The 23,468-nt window shown below is 42.8% G+C and overlaps 2 protein-coding genes across 6 annotated transcripts in view; one reads left to right on the forward strand and one right to left on the reverse strand.

The window, feature by feature from the left end:
* Window positions 1-23,468, reverse strand: part of FAM227B (family with sequence similarity 227 member B) — a 600,742-nt gene that overhangs the window by 477,305 nt on the left and 99,969 nt on the right. The window lies entirely within an intron of this gene.
* FGF7 (fibroblast growth factor 7) overlaps window positions 1-23,468 on the forward strand; it is a 70,100-nt gene that overhangs the window by 45,157 nt on the left and 1,475 nt on the right. For all 3 annotated transcript variants that reach the window (XM_073653085.1, XM_073653084.1, XM_073653087.1), the window contains exon 3: window positions 22,748-22,854. In XM_073653085.1, coding sequence (XP_073509186.1) covers window positions 22,748-22,854 — 107 coding nt within the window. The remainder of the gene's footprint in view (window positions 1-22,747; window positions 22,855-23,468) is intronic.

The raw sequence follows: 23,468 nt of genomic DNA on the forward strand, positions 1-23,468 counted from the left end.
TAATTTCCAATGGCAACTTTATGGCTTTAACAAACACTAAAAGAAATCAAGATAAAAAATGTGGTAATCAGTAAGGGTGATTTTTTTTCAGACCAAGCAGAAGGAAAAAATTATGGAATCACTCAATTCTGAGGAAAAAATTATGGAATCATGAAAAACAAATACACAAAAGAACACTCCAATACATCACTAGTATTTTGTTGCACCACCTCTGGCTTTAATAACAGCTTGCAGTCTCTGAGGCATGAACTTAATGAGTGACAAACGGTACTCTTCATCAATCTGGCTCCAACTTTCTCTGATTGCTGTTGCCAGATCAGCTTTGCAGGTTGGAGCCTTGTCATGGACCATTTTCTTCAACTTCCACCAAAGATTTTCAATTGGATTGAGATCTGGACTGTTTGCAGGCCATGACATTGACCTTATGTGTCTTCTTTCAAGGAATGTTTTCACAGTTTTTGCTCTATGGCAGGATGCATTATCATCTTGAAAGATGATGTCATCATCCCCAAACATCCTTTCAATTGATGAGATAAGAAAACTGTCCAAAATATCAATGTAAACTTGGGTATTTATTGAAGATGTAATAACAGCCATTTCCCCAGTGCCTTTACCGGACATGCAGCCCCATATCATCAATGACTGTGGAAATTTGCATGTTCTCTTCACGCAGTCATCTTTATAAATCTCATTGGAACGGCACCAAACAAAAGTTCCAGCATCATCACCTAGCCCAATGCAGATTCGCGATTCATCACTGAATATGACTTTCATCCAGTCATCCACAGTCCACGACTGCTTTTCCTTAGCCCACTGTAACCTTGTTTTTTTTCTGTTTAGGTGTTAATGATGGCTTTTGTTTAGCTTTTCAGTATGTAAATCCCATTTCCTTTAGGTGGTTTCTTACAGTTCGGTCACAGACATTGACTCCAGTTTCCTCCCATTTGTTCCTCATTTGTTTTGTTGTGCATTTCCTGTTTTGGAGACATATTGCTTTAAGTTTCCGGTCTTGACGCTTTGATGTCTTCCTTGGTCTACCAGTATGTTTGCCTTCAACAACCTTCTCATGTTGTTAGTATTTGGTCCAGATTTTAGACACAGCTGACTTTGAACAACCAACATCTTTTGCAACATTGCGTGATTTACCTTCTTTTAAGAGTTTGATAATCCTCTCCTTTGTTTCAATTGACATCTCTCGTGTTGGAGCCATGATTCATGTCAGTCCACTTGGTGCAACAGCTCTCCAAGGTGTGATCACTCCTTTTTAGATGCAGACTAACGAGCAGATGTAATTTGATGCAGGTGTTAGTTTCGGAAATTAAAATTTACAGGGTGATTCCATAATTTTTTCCTCAGAATTGAGTGATTCCATAATCTTTTCCCTCTGCTTGGTCTGAAAAAAAATACCCTTACTGAGTACCACATTTTTTATCTTGATTTCTTTTAATGTTTCTTAAAGCCATAAAGTTGCCATTTGAAATGACTTTAGTTTTGTGCCATGTCTATGATCTGCTTTTTTTCAACAACATTAAACAACTGAATGAACATCCTCCGAGCCCGGTGATTCCATAAATTTTGCCAGGGGTTGTAGATAAGTTCCGAGAGGGGTTTAGTTTTCAAAATGGTGTCACTTGTGGGGGGGGTTTCACTGTTAAGGGCACATCCGGGGCTCTCCAAACGCGACATGGCGTCCGCTAATTATTCAAGCAAATTTTACATTCAAAAAGTCAAATGGCGCTCCTTTCCTTCCGAGCCCTGTCATGCGCCCAAACAGTGGTTTTTCCCCACATATGGGTATCGGCTTAGTCATGAGAAATAGCACAACAAATGAAATGGTGCAATTTCTCCTGTTACCCTTATGAAAATGCAAATTTTGGGGCTGAAAAACATTTTTGTGGGAAAAATGTGAAAATTGTATTTTTACAGCTCAATGTTATAAACTTCTGTGAAGCACCTTGGAGTTTCCACTGTTTAGGCAAATCAGTGGCCCTCCAAACACAAAATGGCGTCCCCTAATTATTTAAGCAAATATAAGATTCAAAAAGTCAAATCACGCTCCTTCCCTTTCGAACCATGCCATGCGCCGAATCAGTGTTTTTTCCCCACCATATGGGGTATCGGCGTGCTCAGGAGAAAGTGCACAACACATTTTGGGGTCAATTTTTTTCATATATTGTTACCCTTGCGAAAATAAAAAATATTGAGTCTAAATTAAAAATTTTGTGAAAAAAAGTTAAATGTTCATTGTTTTTTTCCACATTTCAAAAATTCCTGTGACGCACCTGTAGGGTTAATAAACTTCTTGAATGTGCTTTTGAGAACCTTGAGGGGTGCAACTTTTAGAATGGTGTCACTTTGGGGTATTTTCTGTTATAAAGGCCCCTCAAAGTCACTTCAAATGTGATGTTGTCCCTTAAAAAATGTTTTGCTGGAAAAATTAGAAATCACTGGTCAACATTTAACCCTTATAACTTCCTAAAAAATAAATTTGGTTCCAAAATTGTGCTGATGTAAAGTAGACATGTGGGAAATGTTATTTATTAACTATTTTGTGTGACATAACTCTCTGATTGAAGGGCATAAAAATTCAAAGTTTGAAAATTGCGAAATTTTAATTTCTTTTGACGAATTATTGATTTTTTTTATAGATAAAAGCCAGCCATATTAAATAAATTTTACCACTATCATGAAGTACAATTTGTCACGAAAAAACAGTCTCAGAATCAGGGGGATCCATTGAAGCGTTCCAGAGTTATTACCTCATAAAGTGACACTAGACAGAATTGTAAAAATTGTCCTGGCCATTAATGTGCAAACAGCCTTCGGGGGTAAAGGGGTTAAAATGTTTAGCTATTCCTGTGATAACAATTTTCTTTTCTCATTGCTTTGGAAACAGACAACCACCACTAGACAGTAGAACATGTGCAGTGCTTACAAGCTAAAAAAAAGTGGGTTTTTTTTTGTAGCTGACTAGGATCCCTGAAGCACATGGTTACCTCCTAATTGCAGAAGCTTCCAAACACATGACATTATCATACGGGCAGTCCAGAATTGTTTAAAGGCATAGTACTCTTAGTGTATGTAAACTTTTGACTTTGCAGTAAGTAATAAAAATGCCTTAAACATTCTCTCTCTCTCTCTCATTATTCTGGCATTTGGCCAATATTAAAAATTATGGTAATCCTAATTGACCTAAAACGGGAAAGGTTTATTCTGATTTCATGTCAGCTATTGAGAAAAACATGTGTGGCGCCCCTGAGGGTTCAGTTGCCACAGGGGTACTGCACCTCAGCTTGAGGTGTGGTATCTCCTCTTCCAGGTAAGGATGGAGCATCTCTCAGGACCCCACTTCACCACTCAACACTACACCACTCCTGTCCTGAAGGGGGCCTAAATGCACCAGGGTGCTGCCCCGGCCCGGGATAGAGGAGATGGGGGGAACCAAAGATAGGGGCAACCATGTAGTGGGTGAGGGTGGAGGACACACTTTTAGGAAACACTTATTCATTCATATTTAATCTACGGCCATCTTAAGTTCAAGGTCTTTGATTGTGGTCTTCGTCTTTGATTGTGGTCTTCTGCCAGAGTTCAGCAAAAGTCGCAGCTCACTGAAGATACACGGTCCTCGTACTCTGGCCTTGAGATGAGGAGCGGGTCAGAGTTAACCAAGGTCTCTACCCGGTCAAGGTCCTGACCTAAGAAGGCCTTGGAGGGGAGCGGAGGAGATAGGCTCCGCAGGCAAAAGGATCCCAGGGGGATACGGACAGAGTGCAGTCGCCACCTGTATTCTTTACTCTGGCCTAGTCAGAGGGATTCCTGCTGCAAGAGGGGTGACCGGCCCCCGATATCTGACTTTGTTACTTCACGTCTCAGTCAGAAAAGCCCGGAGGCTTAGTGGATCCCAAAGGGATACGGATGGAGCGACCTACGCCACCTGTATCTCTTACACTGCGTTTATCCAGTGGGACCCGGCCTTACTACATGTTCGAACCACACACAGTCAGGAGAAGACTTAGTGGGAGAGCTACCAAGGAGAGGAGGAACACACACCAGAGGGGTCTCGACAGGTGCTCCTGATCTACCTGGGAAGTGCTGGACACCCTTCCCGGTGGCCGCAGCACGCCGTGTGTAGCAGAGAGAAGCTTTGCGGCTGAAAGTACATCTGAAAGTGAGTAAAGACCCGGATGACTCATTCACCGCCTCAGCCTGTTATTTCCTGCGCGGCACTGCACCCACCATTCCTCCTCTCACTGCCCTGAGGCCTGCTCCGCCTGCGGGGAGCGGTCCCATCTTAGCTGCCCCTAACACCAGCCTCAGTGGACTGTAGCAGCGCTGGTGTCCATCACCGGAAACCGCAGGTGGCGTAGTCGAAATACCACTCTTACTTGAAAGCCCATTATTTTTAAAGTGTGACCGCCCTGGGCACGGGACAGGTCTAGGCCACGACTGCATTCCCCTCGACCCCTACACCGACCCGGCTCCGAGTACCCCAAGATCCCAGGGAGGGCGACTGAGAGGTCACACACATGCATATGTGTCTTTTTATATATGGTATGTAAACTTCTGGTTTCAACTGTATATACAGTGCCTACAAGTAGTATTCAACCCCCTGCAGATTTAGCTGGTTTGATAAGATGCAAATAAGTTAGAGCCTTCAAACTGCAAACGAGAGTAGGTTTTATGAACAGAAGCATAAATCTTACAAACCAAAAAGTTATGTTGCTCAGTTGAATTTTATTAAATTTTAAACATAAAAGTGTGGGTCAATTATTATACAACCCCTATGTTTAATATTTTGTGGAATAACCCTTGTTTGCAATTACAGCTAATAATCGTCTTTTATAAGACCTGATCAGGCCGGCACAGGTCTGTGGAGTTATCTTGGCCCACACCTCCGTGCAGATCTTCTCCAAGTTATCTAGGTTCTTTGGGTGTCTCATGTGGACTTTATTCTTGAGCTCCTTCCACAAGTTTTCAATTGGGTTAAGGTCAGGAGACTGACTAGGCCACTCCAACACCTTGACTTTTTCCCTCTTGAACCAGGCCTTGGTTTTCTTGGCTGTGTGCTTTGGGTCGTTGTCTTATTGGAAGATGAAATTACGACCCATCTTAAGATCCTTGATGGAGGAGCGGAGGTTCTTGGCCAAAATCTCCAGGTAGGCCATGCTATCCATCTTCCCATGGATGCGGACCAGATGGCCAGGCCCCTTGGTAGAGAAACAGCCCCACAGCATGATGCTGCCACCACCATGCTTGACTGTAGGGATGGTATTCTTGGGGTCGTATGCAGTGCCATCCAGTCTCCAAACGTCACGTGTGTGGTTGGCACCAAAGATCTCGATCTTGGTCTCATCAGACCATAGAACCTTGAACCAGTCTGTCTCAGAGTCCTCCAAGTGATCATGAGCAAACTGTAGACGAGCCTTGACATGACGCTTTGAAAGTAAAGGTACCATACAGGCTCGTCTGGAACGGAGACCATTGCGGTGGAGTACGTTACTTATGGTATTGACTGAAACCAATGTCCCCACTGCCATGAGATCTTCCCGGAGCTCCTTCCTTGTTGTCCTTGGGTTAGCCTTGACTCTTCGGACAAGCCTGGCCTCGGCACGGGAGGACACTTTCAAAGGCTGTCCAGGCCGTGGAAGGCTAACAGTAGTTCCATAAGCCTTCCACTTACGGATGATGCTCCCAACAGTGGAGACAGGTAGGCCCAACTCCTTGGAAAGGGTTTTGTACCCCTTGCCAGCCTTGTGACCCTCCACGATCTTGTCTCTGATGGCCTTGGAATGCTCCTTTGTCTTTCCCATGTTGACAATGTCTGAGTGCTGTTCACAAGTTTGGGGAGGGTCTTAAATAGTCAGAAAAGGCTGGCAAAAGAGATCTTTAATCCACACATGTGAAGCTCATTATTCTTGGTGCCTGAACTACTTCTTAATACTTTAGGGGTACCAAACAGAATTCTTGTGGTTTGAGGGGTTGAATAATAAATGACACTCTGAATTAACTTTTAACGTTTTAAAAAAAAAAAAAAAAATCAAAATTTGCTGCAGTGCATTTCCCACTTCCAGGCTGATCTACAGTACAAATGTCACAATGGCAAGTTAATTCCGCATGTGTCAACCAGCTAAATCTGCAGGGGGTTGAATACTACTTGTAGGCACTGTATATACCGTATTTTTCAGACTATAAGATGCACTTTTTTCCTCCAAAATTTTGGAGGAAAATGGGGGGTGAGTCTTATAGTCTGAATGTTGGGGGGGGGGTATATTTATGTGTGGTGTGGGGGGGAGCGGTATCGGTGGAGGAGCGGGGCATAGGAGGCAGCAGCCGCCCGCTGCAGCCTACACTGTCCCCACTGCTAAAGAAAATGAATATTCACTGCTCCCCACTCCCATGGAGCGTGGGGAGCACTGAATATTCATACTCCTTAATAGCGGTACACAGTGTAGCCACGTTGCGGCTCCTGCTGCTGCCGGCTATCTCCTGTGCCCGCTCATTAAAGGGCATGAATATTCAACCTCTCTCCACGCCCATGATCTCTCCATGTGAGCCACGCATGGTAGTGACGTCATGCGCGGCTCACATGGAGAGATCAGTGCAGGCAGACAGAACGCAGCACTGGAGGAGAGAAGAAAGGTGAGTAGGAGTGTTTATTTTTTTTAATGTGCAGCATCATGGGGATTAGGGGGACCATGCATACCAGGACAGGGATTAGGGGTGCCATACATACCAGGATAGGGATTAGGGGTGCCATGCATACCAGGATAGGGATTAGGGGTGCCATGCATATCAGGATAGGGATGAGGGGTACCATGCATACTAGGACAGGGATGAGGGGTGCCATGCATATCAGAATATGGGGTCAGGGGTGCCATGCATACCAGGATGGGGATTGCTGTGCCATGCATACCAGGATGGGGATTGCTGTGCCATGCATAACAGGATGGGGATTGCTGTGCCATGCATACCAGGATAGGGATTAGAGGTGCCATGCATACCAGGATAGGGATGAAGGGTGCCATGCATACCAGGACAGGGATGAGGGGTGCCATGCATACCAGGACAGGGATGAGGGGTGCCATGCATACCAGGATAGGGATGAGGGGTGCCATGCATACCAGGATAAGGATGAGGGGTGCCATGCATACCAGGATAAGGATGAGGGGTGGCATGCATACCAGGATAAGGATGAGGGGTGCCATGCATACCAGGATAAGGATGAGGGGTGCCATGCATACTAGGATGGAGGGATGCCAGGCATACCAGGATGGGGATGGGGACAACGTATAAAAGGAAGGGGGGGGCATATATATCAGGATGGGGGATATTGTCAGAATTGGGGGACATTACCCCTATACCAGTGTCAGCAGAAGACCCCCTCCCCCTTAAAAGTGCATCATGACCACATTTTTTGCTTACATTTTTTTTTTTCCTCCTCTAAAACCTAGGTGTGTCTTATGGTCCGGTGCGTCTTATAGTCTGAAAAATACGGTATATATATATATATATATATATACATATATATATTTACGAAAAAACAATAGAAAATTAGACCACTAAAATGTAACCTTTAATAATTTATCTAAAAAGGACTGGACACATGACCTAATGACATCATAGCAGGTCCTTTCACACCACCGCGACCCATACAACAGACTGGACGCATCACTGAGGAGACTGGGGGCCATCAGAAGGTAAGAATAATCTTTATTTTAAATTATTTTTTTAACAAGTTCTATGGTACCTGGGTCTGGAGGAGAGTCTCCTCTTCTCCAAGCCTGGGTACCATCTGCACATTGAACTGTATGATATCTGCATTGCCACATGTGCTCATATGGATAACATGCAGTTCATTTCAAGTCAATGGTGGCAATTATGCTGTGTGTCTGCAAAGTTAATGGACATGCTGTGTATTTTTCCACACTGATAATCCGCAGCAGAAATTTCTGCAGCATGTGCACAGCACATGCGGATTATCATTGGGGGCCATGGGGCATGTGTTAGGTGTCGGGCTGTTGCTGGATTCGAAATGGGTCCAGAACCTTCTGTGGTCTCCCATTCTGGTCCAGCCAGGGCTGATGCTGCTCAGCATCGTCATCAGCCTCAACGCCTAGCTGGTCCACGAGATGTACAGATGGTCTCTTGGGTATTTGTGCCTAGCAATGTTAAGCATAGGTTGCGGAGGGAGACAGGGCTGTTGGAGTCTAAGTCCAGGATTCTCGGCACTGAGCATGCCCGTGACCGGGTGGTCCGTGATTGGTGGTTTGGCAACCACATGACCCGGTGACCTGGCACCGCCTGATTGGTCCACGGGTGGCGTCACCAATGGTGTGACGGTGGGCAGGGCTTAGTCTTTAAAAGGCCCGCCCACAAACATGGCAGCACGCTCTGATCATTGAGCAGTATGCTGTTGTGTGGACGACTGTGTTCCACGTGTAGTTTCCATAGGCAGGTGTAGTGGAAATAGACAGGCCAGTGAAAATAGGCAGGTAGCTTCGTCTAGCAGTCTGGCTCTGCCAAGGGGGTCGCCTAATACCCCGAGCAGCTTGCAGACGTCCTATCTACGGTTATCGCCTGTCAGCCACGTGGAGTAGTACCCTTCAGTCCGGTAGCACGCCGGCTGGAGGCACGTGTATCCGTCGGCGTAGTCACACATCTTAGCGCCGCCAGTGTAGTCCCTGTGCTGTAACAGGACTACATATAGTTTTTTACCGCATATCTCTCGTGCTGCTAACGGAGATAGTGCGAATTCCTATACCCGTTCCAGTGTGCTGTAACACGGAGGGGATTGATATTCTGTTCGTTTTTTCCTTCACACTCAGAAGGAGTTCGGCAGCAGTCCATCAGGCTGCATCACGGACCCCGGGTTCGGTTGCGTTCCATTATAATAAAGTTGTGAAAAGAAAAGAAAGGGCGCATGTGTAGACTCACAGGGCTATTTGCTGAATTTAAAAAGTGCCAGTACACTCACCTGTGAAGGTTGTGTACGTCTACACAACCAAGATTAAGCGTGTAATTAATGAGGCTCCGGGTCACCTCTATTTGTAGTACCGTCCTGTCGGTGTTTGCCTCGCAACTCCGTGCTCCTCAAGTGGTCACACGATCCTGCTGGACCAGATACCACGTCACCGCAGGTCCTCAGTAGTTTAACCCGGTGGTTGGATACCGCAGGTCCTCAAACATCCAAATAGACCAGGCCGCTCCTGCCGCTTTAGCTCCGCATGGAGATATCTCACAAGTAAACAATGGTGCAGCGGTCTCAGGGAGCGCCAAAGGAATACTGGACAATTTAGTAGATGTCAACCGACTTTTATTCTTCCTCCAATACCACTGCCACAACGCGTTTCAACGGTCTAAGCCGTCTTCATCAGGTGGGGTCAAGCGTTTTTTAAGCGTTTTCGCTACGGAAATTCCGCGGCAAAAATGCTTGAAAAACGCATAGTGGGCACGCAGCCTTAGACACTTGCAGGGATTGCCTGTTTGTTAAGGAATCGTGTTGAGGCTATCTAACATCCGCAAATCATGCATATGCAGAGACTCGAACATAATATACGAGCACACAGAAGATACTGGGATAACACTCGAGCATGCTCGGTTAATCCCTTATCCGAGCACGTTCACTCATCACTAGTCGTGACATCATGATGTGTGCCATAATGGCCCGTCGCACAGGAACATCAAAGGCCTAGTCACGCCGGATTACATGGCCCAGGGTAAAGCAGGCCGAAAAAAGGCACCCGGAAGTGCAGCGAGTGGCGTCAGAAGAAAGAAGACAGGGAGGAGAAAGCATGCGGTCACTGCGTGTGTGCGTGGCCATACACACGCCAGCAGCATTCGGACAGTGTTCGCTCTTCGAAGTGAGCAATGTCAATCAGAAGTGGGAGAAATGCCCCAATATGCAAATGAGGAGGCATAACAGTGCACCAAACTCTTGGCCACGCCAAGGTTGCATCGAAGCCTCCTCATTTGCATATGAATTAAAAGTTATTTTCTCAGGCTCTGTACTAGTAATTGGTACAGTGCTAGTATGGTTATTATAGGGGCTAATGCTCCTACAACACTGTTTAGCCCATTTAAAATGCATTTTGGGAGTGACGGACTCCCTTTAATGCTATGACAAATCAATGTTTTGCACACCAGTTATAATGAAGGTAGTACTGGAGAAAGGTGCACCAAATTCATTAAGAGGCATGTGAGTTCCGGAGCCCACTGCATACAGTAAGTGGTCACATCTGCCATAAATGTATGGTGGATGCCGCTAAGGTGTTCATACATTTTATTTTATCCAGGTTTATATTTAAATTCAAATGAATAAACAGGATTACCTATGTGAAATGCCATAGTGGTCTAAATGATTCCAGAATTAAAATGAACTAGAAAATATCATTGGGTCATGTTTGTAAAAAGAGGATCTGTGTAGTTGTATTTTCTGTATCTTATTCAAACAAGACCAACAGTGGATCTACAAGAAGAAATCATTTGCCACTTTATTTTTTTAATCCAACTCTGCTTTTGCCTGCACATCACATTAAAAACACATCTATACCATTTAACAATGACTTAATTAACAAGACATGCTTTCATCCACACATAAATTTTTAAGATAAGCATTCAAAACAAGTGTATTATTCCCTTTTTTCTTTGTATACAGTACTTAAATACTAAACTTCATATAGTTAATTCAGCATAACAAAATGGCTGATAAATAATAAACTAAAGTAATTTTGTTTATCCTACCATTAGGTTATGTGGAGAATGTGCATATGATTAAACATGAATATGTATTCAAAATGGGATCAAATTAAAAGAGATTTATACTTTTAGCCATGGATGAACATCTACTAGTATAGAAGTATGGCACTATATTCCTCCAAAAATAGCAATATTACGCACATCTTAATGTATGCACTGTAGTCAATAGGGCAACTCATTTAAGATCAAATAGTTTTAGGATCTGCTGAAGAACAAGTTTGTTAAAAATGCAACAGCTACTACATGGCTGAAAGCAAGAACAGAACAATACAACTTTAATACACATATTATTTATTCAAGACTGTATTTATCTCTAAATGTTATCTACGTGTATGTACACACAATGTGCACAATTATTAGGCAATTTGTATTCTTGATCATTAATTTTATTAATGAAAAACTACAGTGCTGTCACACAATCCAAAAGGTTAATAAACCTGAATATTAAAGAAAAGGAAAATTGAGTTTTTTGTCTTTCTTAGGAGAATATCTACTATGCAGAAATATTGGGCAGTTATCAGTGTGTAGAATTATTATGCAACTAACTGAAAAATGTAAATATTCCCATCACAATTGTTTATTTTTATCTGTAAAAGTGAGAATAATAACTAAACAATTTAAAATGTACACAATTTTTTTCTAACATTTCAAAAAAAATACCAGTGGCCAACATAACCGGCTTTCTTTTCAATAACAGTCATAAGCCTTCCATCCATGTTGACTATCAACTTTTTGGGCAGCACCAACCATAGTCTCCCAGATACTGTAGAGAGAGCTGTACTGTTTTCCTTCACCGTAAATTTCCCGTTTAAGATGGGCCCACATGTTTTCAATAGGGTTTAGATCAAGTGAGGAAGGGGGCCATCTCATTATTCTTTCATCTTAAAGCTGTTACTGGCTAGCCAAGCAGTGGAGACTTCAATGCATGTGATGGAGAATTGTCCCGCATTAAAAATCATGATTTTCTTGAAAGATACAGACTTTTGCCTGTATCACTGCTTGAAAAAAATATCTTCTAAAATTGGCAGTAGGTTTGTAAGTTGATTTTGAGTCCATTTTAAACCCGAAAAAGTTGAAAACTAGCTCATCCTTAACACCTGCTCATACGAATACCCCATCTACACCTTTTTGGCATCTGAGTCAAGTGGAGTTCTATGCCAATTACTGATCCAGCCACGGGCCCATCTACCTTGTCTGTCGAGAGTCATTCTCATTTCATCAGTCCATAAAACCTTTGAAAAATATGTCTTCAGATATTTCTTGTCCCAGTCTTGAAGTTTCAACTTATGTGTCTTGTTCAGTGGTGGTTGAGTTTAAGCCTCCCATACACCTAGTACTTCTGGGCACTTCAGGGAGGTTGCAGTTCTGGAAAATGATAGCAATGGAGGCTAATGGGTTCCTAGAAGTTTCAAGACTTCTGCCTTTCACCCTGGAATGCTGTATATCAGATTTTGAGCCAAATCTCATTCTTTCCTAAACAGTGCTTGGACTTAATCATAATTTCTATGTTTTTGTTTGTCCACTCATTTTTTGAGGATTGGCCAAGGGTTCTGAATGAGATTGAGATTGGGGAAGGTTCCTAGCCATGTACCCATAATTTCTATGTTTTGTTCACAAAGCCACTTAGTTATCACTTTTGCTTTGTAACATGGTCCTCCACCATGCTGGAAAGAGCATTGTTCATCACCAATTACTCCTGGATCATTGAGAAAAGTTACTCTTGGAGAATGTTTACATACTATCCTTTATGTATGGCAGTGTTCTTAGGCAAAGTTGTGAGTGAAAAATAAAAGAAACCCCATACATGAATGGTCTCATGGTAGAGCTCACCTTTTCTTCTCTGAACAATCATTCTTCCATATTTTCCCAAACAGTCTGATGAGGGTTTCATCAGAGAAAATAGCTTTATAGGAAGTACAGAAATTGGACTGCTGGGGACTCAGGTAGTTATTTACTTTGATGAATCCACCTTCAGACTGTTAGGGACATCTGGAAGAATGATTGTCTGGAGAAGAAAAGGTGAGCGCTACCATGAGTCCCATGTCACTGAGTGCTCTCAAGGATATCCACGTTTATGGTTTCTTGCTGTTCTAGCCCTGATGTTCGACACTGCACCAACTCCTCCATTCCGTGCTGCACATAAAGCCTTACAGAATCTAGTTTCCAAGTTAAAGGGGCTGTCCACTACTATTTAAAATATGCCAAAGCTTTTTTAATAATGAAAAGCAACTTCTTTATAATTACCTCCCTCTGCCTTTTCTGCCTGTGAGGGGCGCTATCACTGGCTGCTCACAGGCAGCAAGTGACCCCCAGCTGAAGTCCCGTCTATTGAGGCGTGACTCAGCGCTGGGGTCCCCGCAGTGGCTGCTGGGTTGAGAGCGGGGTTACCCCACCGCGTCACACCCAGCATCCACCGCGCGCTTTCCCAATGAATGGGGATAGGGAGAATGCATGGTGGATGCTGGGTGTGATGCGCGGGGATAACCCCGCCCACAACCCAGCAGCCACCGTGGAACGCGGAAGAGAGAGACCCCCGGCTGCAGCCTGGACTTGTCATGACGTCAGCAGATGTCAGAGCCGGCTGCAGCCGGGAGTCACATGATGCCTGTGAGCAACCAGTGATAGCGCCGCTCACAGGCAGAAAAGGCAGAGGGATGTAATTACAAAGAAGCTGCTTTACATCATAAAAACACTTTGGCATATTTTAAATAGTAGTGGACAACCCCTTTACACCCTAACAATATATATATTATATAGACACTGGTCAAAAAAGGGAACAGGTAAGCATCACTGTGACCCTCAAGTCAGTTAAACTTAGATTCCAAGGAAAAAGCGATTGTGAATTAATTTCACCTGCTTTGGTGCAAATGAAGGTCACAACAGGTGAACTGGAAAGTCAACAGAAAGGTAACACCCAAAAAGTAAATGATTTTGCAGGTACTGGACACAGACAAGTACTCTCTACAAATCTTTCCTTATTCATTTCTAATTTTGCAATTTATTCTAGACTACTACTCACTACTGGTAGCAAGAGACGGTACTTGCACGGTCTTAAGAGAAAGGAGCAGATATCAGAACATGGGAAATTTGACAAGGAAAACCAGACAGCGATGTGGAAGGTCATCAACCCAAAAGTGGGACTGGTATGTGCTCCTTTGTGCAAGGAGGAACATGAGGAGCACTGCCAGAGGCCTACAAAATGACCTCCAGTGGGTTGCTGGTGTATGCTTCTGATCAAACTGTCAGAAACTGATTCCATGAGGGTAGCTTGATGACCCAATGTCCTGTAGCAGGACCTGAGCTCAAAACCTAGTTCTGTGCTGCTTGATTGGCATTTGCCAGGGAACTCCAGAATTGGCAGGTACATAATTGTTGCCCTGGTTCTCTTCACAAATGAGAGCAGATTTACACCTAGTACATGTGACAAATATGAAAGAGTCTGGAGATGGCATGGTGAATGCTATGCTGCTTGCAATATCATACAGAATGATCGGTTTGACGGTGAGTCAGTGATGGCCTGGGTAGGCATATCCTCTGAGGGTTGGACAAACCTCCATATGACAGCTAGCAGTACCGTGGCTGCTGTTGATTACCAGGAAGAAATTCTCAGAGCCATTGTCAGACCTTACACGACTGAAGTGGGACCTGGGTTACTCTGACCTCTTGTGGCCACATTGTGTAGGTAGTTCTTTGATGACTAAGTCACTGATGCCATTGACTTGCCCTTACATTTCCCATATCTGACTCCAAATTTAAACCTCTGTGAAATTATTTGTCAGTGCATCTGATGCCATTAATTAGCTCTGCAGACTGTCCAAAAGCTCACTGAAGCCTGACCCAGGTCTGGGAGGAGATCCCCAAGGACAACATCCACAATGTCATCAGGAGCATACTCAGACATTGATGGGAGTGCACACAGACATGTGGAAACCATACACACTGTTGAATCACATTATGAGTTGCCATGTTGAAATTCATGCTAATTGAATGCTCTTGTGATTTTTTTTTTTTACTTGGATTTTTGGGGTGATTTGGAATGTAACCCTCAATTGGTTGATGGCTTTGGTTTCCATTGACAACTAATAAATACCGTTTCTATCAGTAAAGATTTACAACTAGAAACTTTCATTCATTAGAATCTAATGTTTGATTTGTATAAATATACTTGTTTTGGAACTTAAAGAAAATACATGAAAGTTCAGTATCTAACTTCAAAGCTTTAACAAACTATTTTTAAGCAAGATAGTTAAAATATAACATTTATTAGATATATATTAAAATTTTCCTTCAAGTAGAAAAACCCTAATGGGCCAAATAGTGAACCCTGGGTCTTCTGAATTACCATCAATAACTTATGATCGCGTATACATGCAAACCACACCTCAAAATGTCAAATGCCAAGTGTGTAGGGTTTAGAAAAATCAACCTCAATTCATCCAGAGCATTGGATTAAACACTACCCTTACTAATATTGGTTGACATTTTTAGCAATCATATAGGGATACCATGTGTGCGCTCAAAAAATTAGGTATACAATGAACTCCCATATGCCCTTTAAACACAGAAGGTACCATGGACTATACAGTAAAATCCCACATGACCTCTATTCAATAAGGTACCGTGGACTATGTCAGGGAAAATCAACAAAGCCCCACTAAAAGAATCCTTCGGGTTGTTGTTATACCAAACAAAATGAAACAATCTCATCCAATCCTAAAGTGCATCATGGCTTGATTCATCCTGGTGTAATATCATCCTATTATTCATTACCAAAACATACTGGAGGTATCCTGCTCCCAAAGCGTTTCCTCCTAAAGTAGATTCATCAGGGGAGACTGAAAGAGGGGGCTGAGTGTCTCCACCATTTCAAACAGCCCTTATCGTCCTTTCAAAAGACCCAGGGTTCCACCTATCACTTCCTACACCGTGTCTCCTTTAAACTGCCACGCTAAACGACACGCCGCTACGTCACTTCCGGTCACGTGGGCTGGTATATCCGGTATCTGGAACGCAAACCATCGGGTGGAACGCATATGGAATCCCGCCGACGTCACATCCGGTGACGTCTTTCCTGTTTCCGGTAAATGGAACGCATACATATAGAAATAAAGCGCATCTCAGGCACTCAAGCGCTTCAAAACAACCAGAACCGCCGATCCAAAACTGAACTCCACACACCGGTGATTGGGGAGGGAGAGACAAAGTAAACCACTCTCACAGACACACAGACTGGGAGGTATAATACCCCTCTCCTCTCCTACATTTTCAGATATATTCGCTACTACAATCATGCAGCAACATATCAGACAATGGGACCAGATAATTTATAGCAATTCAACTTTTTAGAAAAAAAGGAAGCATCCATCGTCCCACCCCTTAAGGGTTAAGCATGGCCTCCCACCATAGGGCTTATCTTAACCAGACAACTAAGCAGGCATGAATAGGAGGCTAAGACCAACAAGTATTTGTCCGCAAAAAAACATTTGGAACATTGTCCAAAAGGCCAAACCAAGGCTCAGTATCTGAAGTACGGGGTAGAGAGAACAAACACACACCATAGGGTAGATTAATATATGATACATTACTAAAATTAAATTAAATATAAATAAAGGAAACCTTGGCGAAAAAAGTGGCCCCATAAAAAACTTTAACAAACTACACTGCTCAAAAAAATAAAGGGAACATTTAAACAACAGAATATAACTCCAAGTAGATTAAACTTCTGTGAAATCAAACTGTCCACTTAGGAAGCAACACGGATTGACAATCAATTTCACATGCTGTTGTGCAAATGGAATAGACAATAGATGGAAATTATTGGCAATTATCCAGACACCCTCAATAAAGGAGTGGTTCTGCAGGTGGGGACCACAGACCACATCTCAGTACCAATGCTTTCTGGCTGATGTTTTGGTCACTTTTGAATGTTGGTTGTGCTTTCACACTCGTGGTAGCATGAGACGGACTCTACAACCCACAGAAGTTGCTCAAGTAGTGCAGCTCATCCAGGATGGCACATCAATGCGAGCTGTGGCAAGAAAGTTTGCTGTGTCTGTCAGCGTAGTGTCCAGAGGCTGGAGGCGCTACCAGGAGACAGGCCAGTACACCAGGAGATGTGGAGGCGGCCGTAGGAAGGCAACAACCCAGCAGCAGGACCGCTAACTCCGCCTTTGTGCAAGGAGGAACAGGAGGAGCACTGCCAGAGCCTTGCAAAATGACCTCCAGCACAAACGGTTAGAAACTGACTCCATGTGGCTGGTATGAGGGCCCGACGTCCACAGATGGGGGTTGTGCTCACAGCCCAACACCATGCAGGACGCTTGCCATTTGCCACAGAACACCAGGATTGGCAAAGTCTCCACTGGCACCCTGTGCTCTTCACAGATGAAAGCAGGTTCACACTGAGCACATGTGACAGACGTGACAGAGTCTGGTGACGCTATGGAGAGCGATCTGCTGCCTGCAACATCCTTCAGCATGACCGGTTTCGCAGTGGGTCAGTAATGGTGTGGGGTGGCATTTCTTTGGAGGGCCGCACAGCCCTCCATGTGCTCGCCAGAGGTAGCCTGACTGCCATTAGGTACCGAGAGGAGATCCTCAGACCCCTTGTGAGACCATATGCTGGTGCGGTTGGCCCTGGGTTCCTCCTAATGCAGGACAATGCCAGACCTCATGTGGCTGGAGTGTGTCAGCAGTTTCTGCAAGATGAAGGCATTGAAGCTATGGACTGGCCCGCCCGTTTCCCACACCTGAATCCGGGACATCATGTCTTGCTCCATCCACCAAAGTCATGTTGCACCACAGACTGTCCAGGAGTTGGCGGATGCTTTAGTCCAAGTCTGGGAGGAGATCCCACAAGAGACCATCTGCAACCTCATCAGAAGCATGCCCAGGCGTTGTAGGGAGGTCATACAGGAGCATGAGGGCCACACACAATACTGAACCTCATTTTGACTTGTTTTAAGGACATTACATCAAAGTTGGATCAGCCTGTAGTGTGTTTTTCCACTTTAATTTTGGGGGTGACTCCAAATCCAGGCCTTCATTGGTTAATAAATTTGATTTCCATTAATGATTTTTGTGTGATTTTGTTGTCAGCACATTCAACTTTGTACAGAACAAAGTATTCAATGAGAATATTTCATTCATTCAGATCTAGGATGTGCTATCTGAGTCTTCCCTTTATTTTTTTGAGCAGTGTATTTATATATGCACACGTAGCTCTTTCAAAGACAAGTTCACCAATACCGTTACATGGCCAGTCTGTTCCTCCATTACTGAGAAATCAGTGTTTAATTTGACATGCAAATCAGGCTGTAGATCTGAGGCCTGTGTCGCTCCAGCTCTATTTCCCGCCCAGTGCCACCTCTTCCTGCTTGACAGACAGCCTCTCTTCTTTGCGACTTCAGGCAAAGGAGTGACACATATAGTTTGGGGAGTAAAATCCTGCTGAAAGATTCCATTTACCTAGTTTTCAATATGAATCAAAAATTATTTTTCTGAACTTTGGATAACTTAAGGCTGTATAGGGAAATAACTTTGTATAGTTTTTTGACAATCGTATTGAAGTTTGTCAAAAACAATAGGAGAATTTTAAATGGATCCCCTTGCTGCAAATGCAAAGTAAACTCTATGGAGGGGAAAAGCTGAACTGTAACTTATTAGAGGGATTGTCCACTACTAGGAAAACCTATTCTTGATCTGAATGTTTGTAAAATAAAAACACGTATACTCGCCTGTGGTGCCAGCGCCATTCCAGCGGTGTCGGCACTTGCATTTCCAGGGCTCAGGTGAGGTTTATACGTCACACGAGCCCTGCGTCCAATCAGCGCTGGTGTCACTGTCCCTACCTTTGGACATATTGAACATCAACAGGAAGCAAGGGCTGCGGCTGCTCTCTGACTTCCTCTCGATGTTTGATTTGTCGGACAGTGATGAAGGCTCACATGTTATAGCAACCGCACCAGGGCCCTGGGAATGCAAGTGTCGACACCGCTGGAATGGCGCCAGCACCGAAGGTGACTATACATGTTTTTATTTTATCGGTGCCAAACATTCAGATCGAGAAAGGGTTGTCCTAGTAGTGGACAACCTATTTAAGCAATTTTAGACATAATAGTCATCCAGTTTTTTTAATCAATAATTTTCACTTTTAATAGTGAATTTGTTGGCGTGACACTGGCATACTTTCAGAAGACTTAGTGAGATCTAACATGAGTATACAAGGCAGAAGCATATATTAACTGTACTAAAATGACTAGCAGTATATGCAAGATAGGATTAAAACTGTTGCACAGTAAGGGAATAATTGTTTATCTTTAAATGCATAAATCATTGCAAATCCTCTCTGCTTTAAATGCCCAGAAAGGTCAAACAGATGCATTATCTTACTGGAAACACACGATTCAGTGGTCTGTTTTGTATCACGTACACATCCTAAGATTTCTCCTTTTCCTTCAAGGTGATATTGGTAGTCTTTTAGTAATCACTTTCTCACAGTCTATCCTATGCATTTTATTGCCAAGATATTTACGCATCAGGGAGGCCTGCATCTACTTCTGCAACAGCAAACGTAGACAAGTACTACTAGGAAGTGTTGTAAATGGAGACAGCTTTAATGAATGAGGCTGGTCAATCAATAGACATTCCTGTATATGTTATTAATTTTGCCAATTTCAAGAAGGTCATACATTGGTAAAGTATTAATGAGTAACTTTATAAATACTGTATATTTAACCCAATTTTTAGGTATAATTACAATGAAAAATGTGATGTTTAATCTGAAAAGTGGACAGTATTTCAGAGTCAGTCTGGCATGATGCTGCTGGGGAAATAAAGACATAGCTTTTCCCCTATATATCTGTAGCTGTGTATTACAGGTTGCCTTTCCGGAGTTGGGACACAATGTATAGTCAGAGTACAGGCATTAAATGAAAAATGATCAATAAAGATATTATAATAATTAACACCCACATGACAGATCTAATATATAGCTCTGTTCTACACTGCTATGAACATTAATGCAAAGAAAAAAGGCTACAAGATTTGGCAGTCCATCATCTGTATTATAGCTGATTATCTTGTCCATTAAATCATAGAAGTTCTGCTGTTAAAACTTTTTTATTTGCTTAAATGAAGTGGCGCTATGAGGCTTTATTTTATGTGCGAGAAATTGTAATAATACTCAGCACTTTTAGTGGGTTCATATAAAATTACTGTTAAATTTCTATACTTTTTTAGCAACACAAATGTAAAGAAAAGATATTTGGGGATTTTGACATTTTTTTTTTACAATGATTTTGTTTCATATTAAAACTCCAATTAATTATTACTTAAAATTAAATTCTTTTTTTCAATTATTCAAATTATTATGGAATGGTGGATATTTAATATGTGCTTTTTTGTGTCTTTGTATAATTGGTGCAATCTTTTTTTTTCTTTTTTGGTGAGGGAGTTAAATTCTTTCAACACATTATTTATTACATTTTTTCCTATTTTTATATTGCAATATTATATAAAAGTCCTCTGAAGGGTAATACTTTTTTTTTCAACTTATCCACATTGGCAATAGCTATCACCCATTTTAAATGCAGGGTAGCACATTGGTTACTTTGGAGTTTTATCAGTCCTCATTGTAGACTGGGAACATAGAACACCTCTTAAACTAGAATGGCTAAATTTTGTCTACTTTTACCAGGGCACATGAGGACTTTATGTTCAGTACTTTCTGTATGTATTTTGCTTCCATCAGCTAAATATTTTTTTTGTTTAAATCATGTTCTGTGAAATTTCTCATACCATATGTTGATCAGTTGGTCATCCTCCACTATTAAAGGGGAAGGGGACCTGTCACCAGGTCAAAAGTGGTCAGTTTTTGCTCTTATTTTATTCCCGCTGCTCCCCGAAATATTCAATTTTTTTTTACATCCTCCATACAGTTCCAGAGATGCAGTCCTTTTTATTTAGTTGCATTTTTCTGTTTTTTACTGAGGGGGCATGGCTGGCAGAATTCTATGGGGACATGTCTTTAGGCTACTTTGCATAAGTACCCTATGAGCAAAGACAATAATATTAGCCATTGATCTGACGTAGTCCAATATCTAGTAATTGCTCATTTAGTTACCATTAACAATTGAGCAATTATGGTCCTGTGTGCCATATGGAAGTCTTCCAAGCCAACCAAAAAAAGAGCCATGGCAGGTGTAATAGAGATTTGCAATTTAGTTAAACTCCTAAGAATGTGGGTAGTGGCTTTCCAGAGGGGCTGTATTAGTTTGCAGTCCTATAGGGGACAACTAAGATGCCCGTGTTAGGCTATGTGCCCAAGATGCAGAAATGCTCTGGATTTTTTCCTGAGCGTTTCTGCATCTCCCTGGCAGAAAAAAAGCATGCGAATTGTACATGCGTTTTCCTGCCAGGGACATGCGGATGTGAAGCGTTCTTCACATGCATTTCCGCATGCGGGTTGTCAAGCGCTTTCCAAGCGATTTTAGCATCACTTGGAAAGTGCTTGTCAACTTGGTCACACTATAAAAATCCATGCAAACGGCATGGATTTATATAGTGTGACCGTAAAGAATGGTAAAAAATAAAAAAATAAATATATACTTACCTTCTGATGGCCCCCGGAGTCTTTCTTGGATGCGTCTTGGCTTGCCGGCAGGTCGCGGTACACTGAAGGACCTGCCGACGTCAGCGGTCGTGTGACCCGTCACATGACTAAATGACGTCAGCGCAGGTCCTTGAGTCCACTGCGATCTGCCGGCAAGCGAAGACAAACACACACACAAGGCCATCAGAAGGTAAGTATAATATTTATTTTTTATTTTATTCTTTTTTTTTACAGGTTCTATGGTACCCGGGTCCGGAGGAGAGTCTCCTCTCTTCCAGACCCAGGTACAATCCGCACATTGAAACGCATGGAATGCGCATGTACAGATCCAGTGATGCGGAATCCAAGTGTTCCTATGCAAGTCAATGGCAGCGAAAACGCAGCGCTTCCGCAAAATAATTGGTAGTGCTGCGTTTTTTCCGCAATGATAATCCGCAGAGGAAATTTCCGCAGCATGTGCACAGCACATGCAGATTTTCATTGGGGAACATGGCAGGCCTTCTACCAAGCGTTTTTTAAGCGTTTCTGCAGCGGAATTGCCTCTGCGGAAACGCTTAAAAAACGCATCGTGGCACACAGCCTTACTGCAGCACAAGTCTTCTCCAGCACAGGCAAGTCAAGTTGAAAGTAACTTTTGTAGTCTGGCTGGCATATATTACCATCTTAATTGTAATTTAATGATTATTTCCCGTAATGTGATGTCAAATGTAAAAAAAAATTAATAAAAAATTGAGTGTTATGTCATATGATCCCTGGGGCTCCTCAGCGCTGGCTTCACTCTACCCACCTTCAGACGTATCAGCCCTCACTTTCGCTGGATGTATGGGATTTATCCAAAGGCGGGGAGTGTAAAGCCAGCTCTGATTGGCCGCAGGGATTGTGTGACATAACAATGTCGCAATCTGCGGGAGAGCCAGTGCTGACACCACTGGAATGGCATCAGCAGCAGGGTTGAGTATAAGTGCTATTATTTTACAAGAGGTAAACATGAGGATTGAGAGGGAGCTACCCGACTTGTGGACAGCCCCCTTACCATTATGCTATATCATATTATTCTGTTTAAAAAAAGTACATATATCGCACTAGGAGGACTGGTGCCATCATTTTGTATGAAAAGCAAAATATTAAGAAATATTTTGAGTAGAGTATTGTGGGCACTTCGATTTTACTTGAAGTCATTAATAGAAACATGCAAGGTCACACTATTTTCAAACACGAATGTTTCAAGTACTATTATTTGTAACAATAAGTCGTTTGCATCATTAGCTCTAAGTGCTTCTCACACTCAGACAAAGGGCTGGAATACATTTATAAAATGAGACACATGCATTGCAATAGTTTAATGTTAATTAAAACTTCTAATTCTCTTTGCATTTACAGGTATTCTGGAGATCAGAACAGTAACAGTTGGTGGGATAGTGGCAATCAAAGGAGTGCAAAGTGAATATTTTCTAGCCATGAACAAATCTGGAAAACTGTATGGAAAGGTAAAAATAAATATAACCATTATAACCAAACCATTACTTTGATTTTCTTAGATAAATAAATGCTGTACAAATTCAGAAATACAACCGAGATAAGTAATTAACACATACCCCCCCATTTCATCCCCAGCGCTCCAGCACCCCATCCCTGATCCTCCCTGATGGTCCTCCATTGATCCTCCACTTGGCTGCAGATATCACTTTCTGTATGCTCCGCGTCACCACTGCAGCCAATCACGGGCCTCAGCGGTCTCGTGCCATATACCGCTGCAGCCAAAGTAAGCTGAAGACCAGAGGGGAGAATTGAGGATGCGGCACTGAAACTGCGGGAATAATATGGGTGATTATATGCTATTTGCTTATCATAGCTCTATTTTCCAATTTTATAATGAATTCAACAATCCAAAATACCCAATACACAATACCAGGAGCAGACACAGACAGAAGAGGGCCCCTGCTGTGCAAGAACAGTACATGGGCCTTTTGCAGTCCAATAGCTCATTGCACAATTCTACCTGTTTAGGATGTGGAACTAGGCCACGTACATCTTGGATCACTGTGCGACTACACAGGTTGCATCAATGGTATGTCCGTCCTGCTATGTACTGTGAAAAGGG

Source organism: Phyllobates terribilis, unplaced genomic scaffold (assembly GCF_046119375.1).
Source record: "Phyllobates terribilis strain yellow unplaced genomic scaffold, ASM4611937v1 Scaffold_11__3_contigs__length_659146591, whole genome shotgun sequence".
Lineage (NCBI taxonomy): Eukaryota > Metazoa > Chordata > Amphibia > Anura > Dendrobatidae > Phyllobates > Phyllobates terribilis.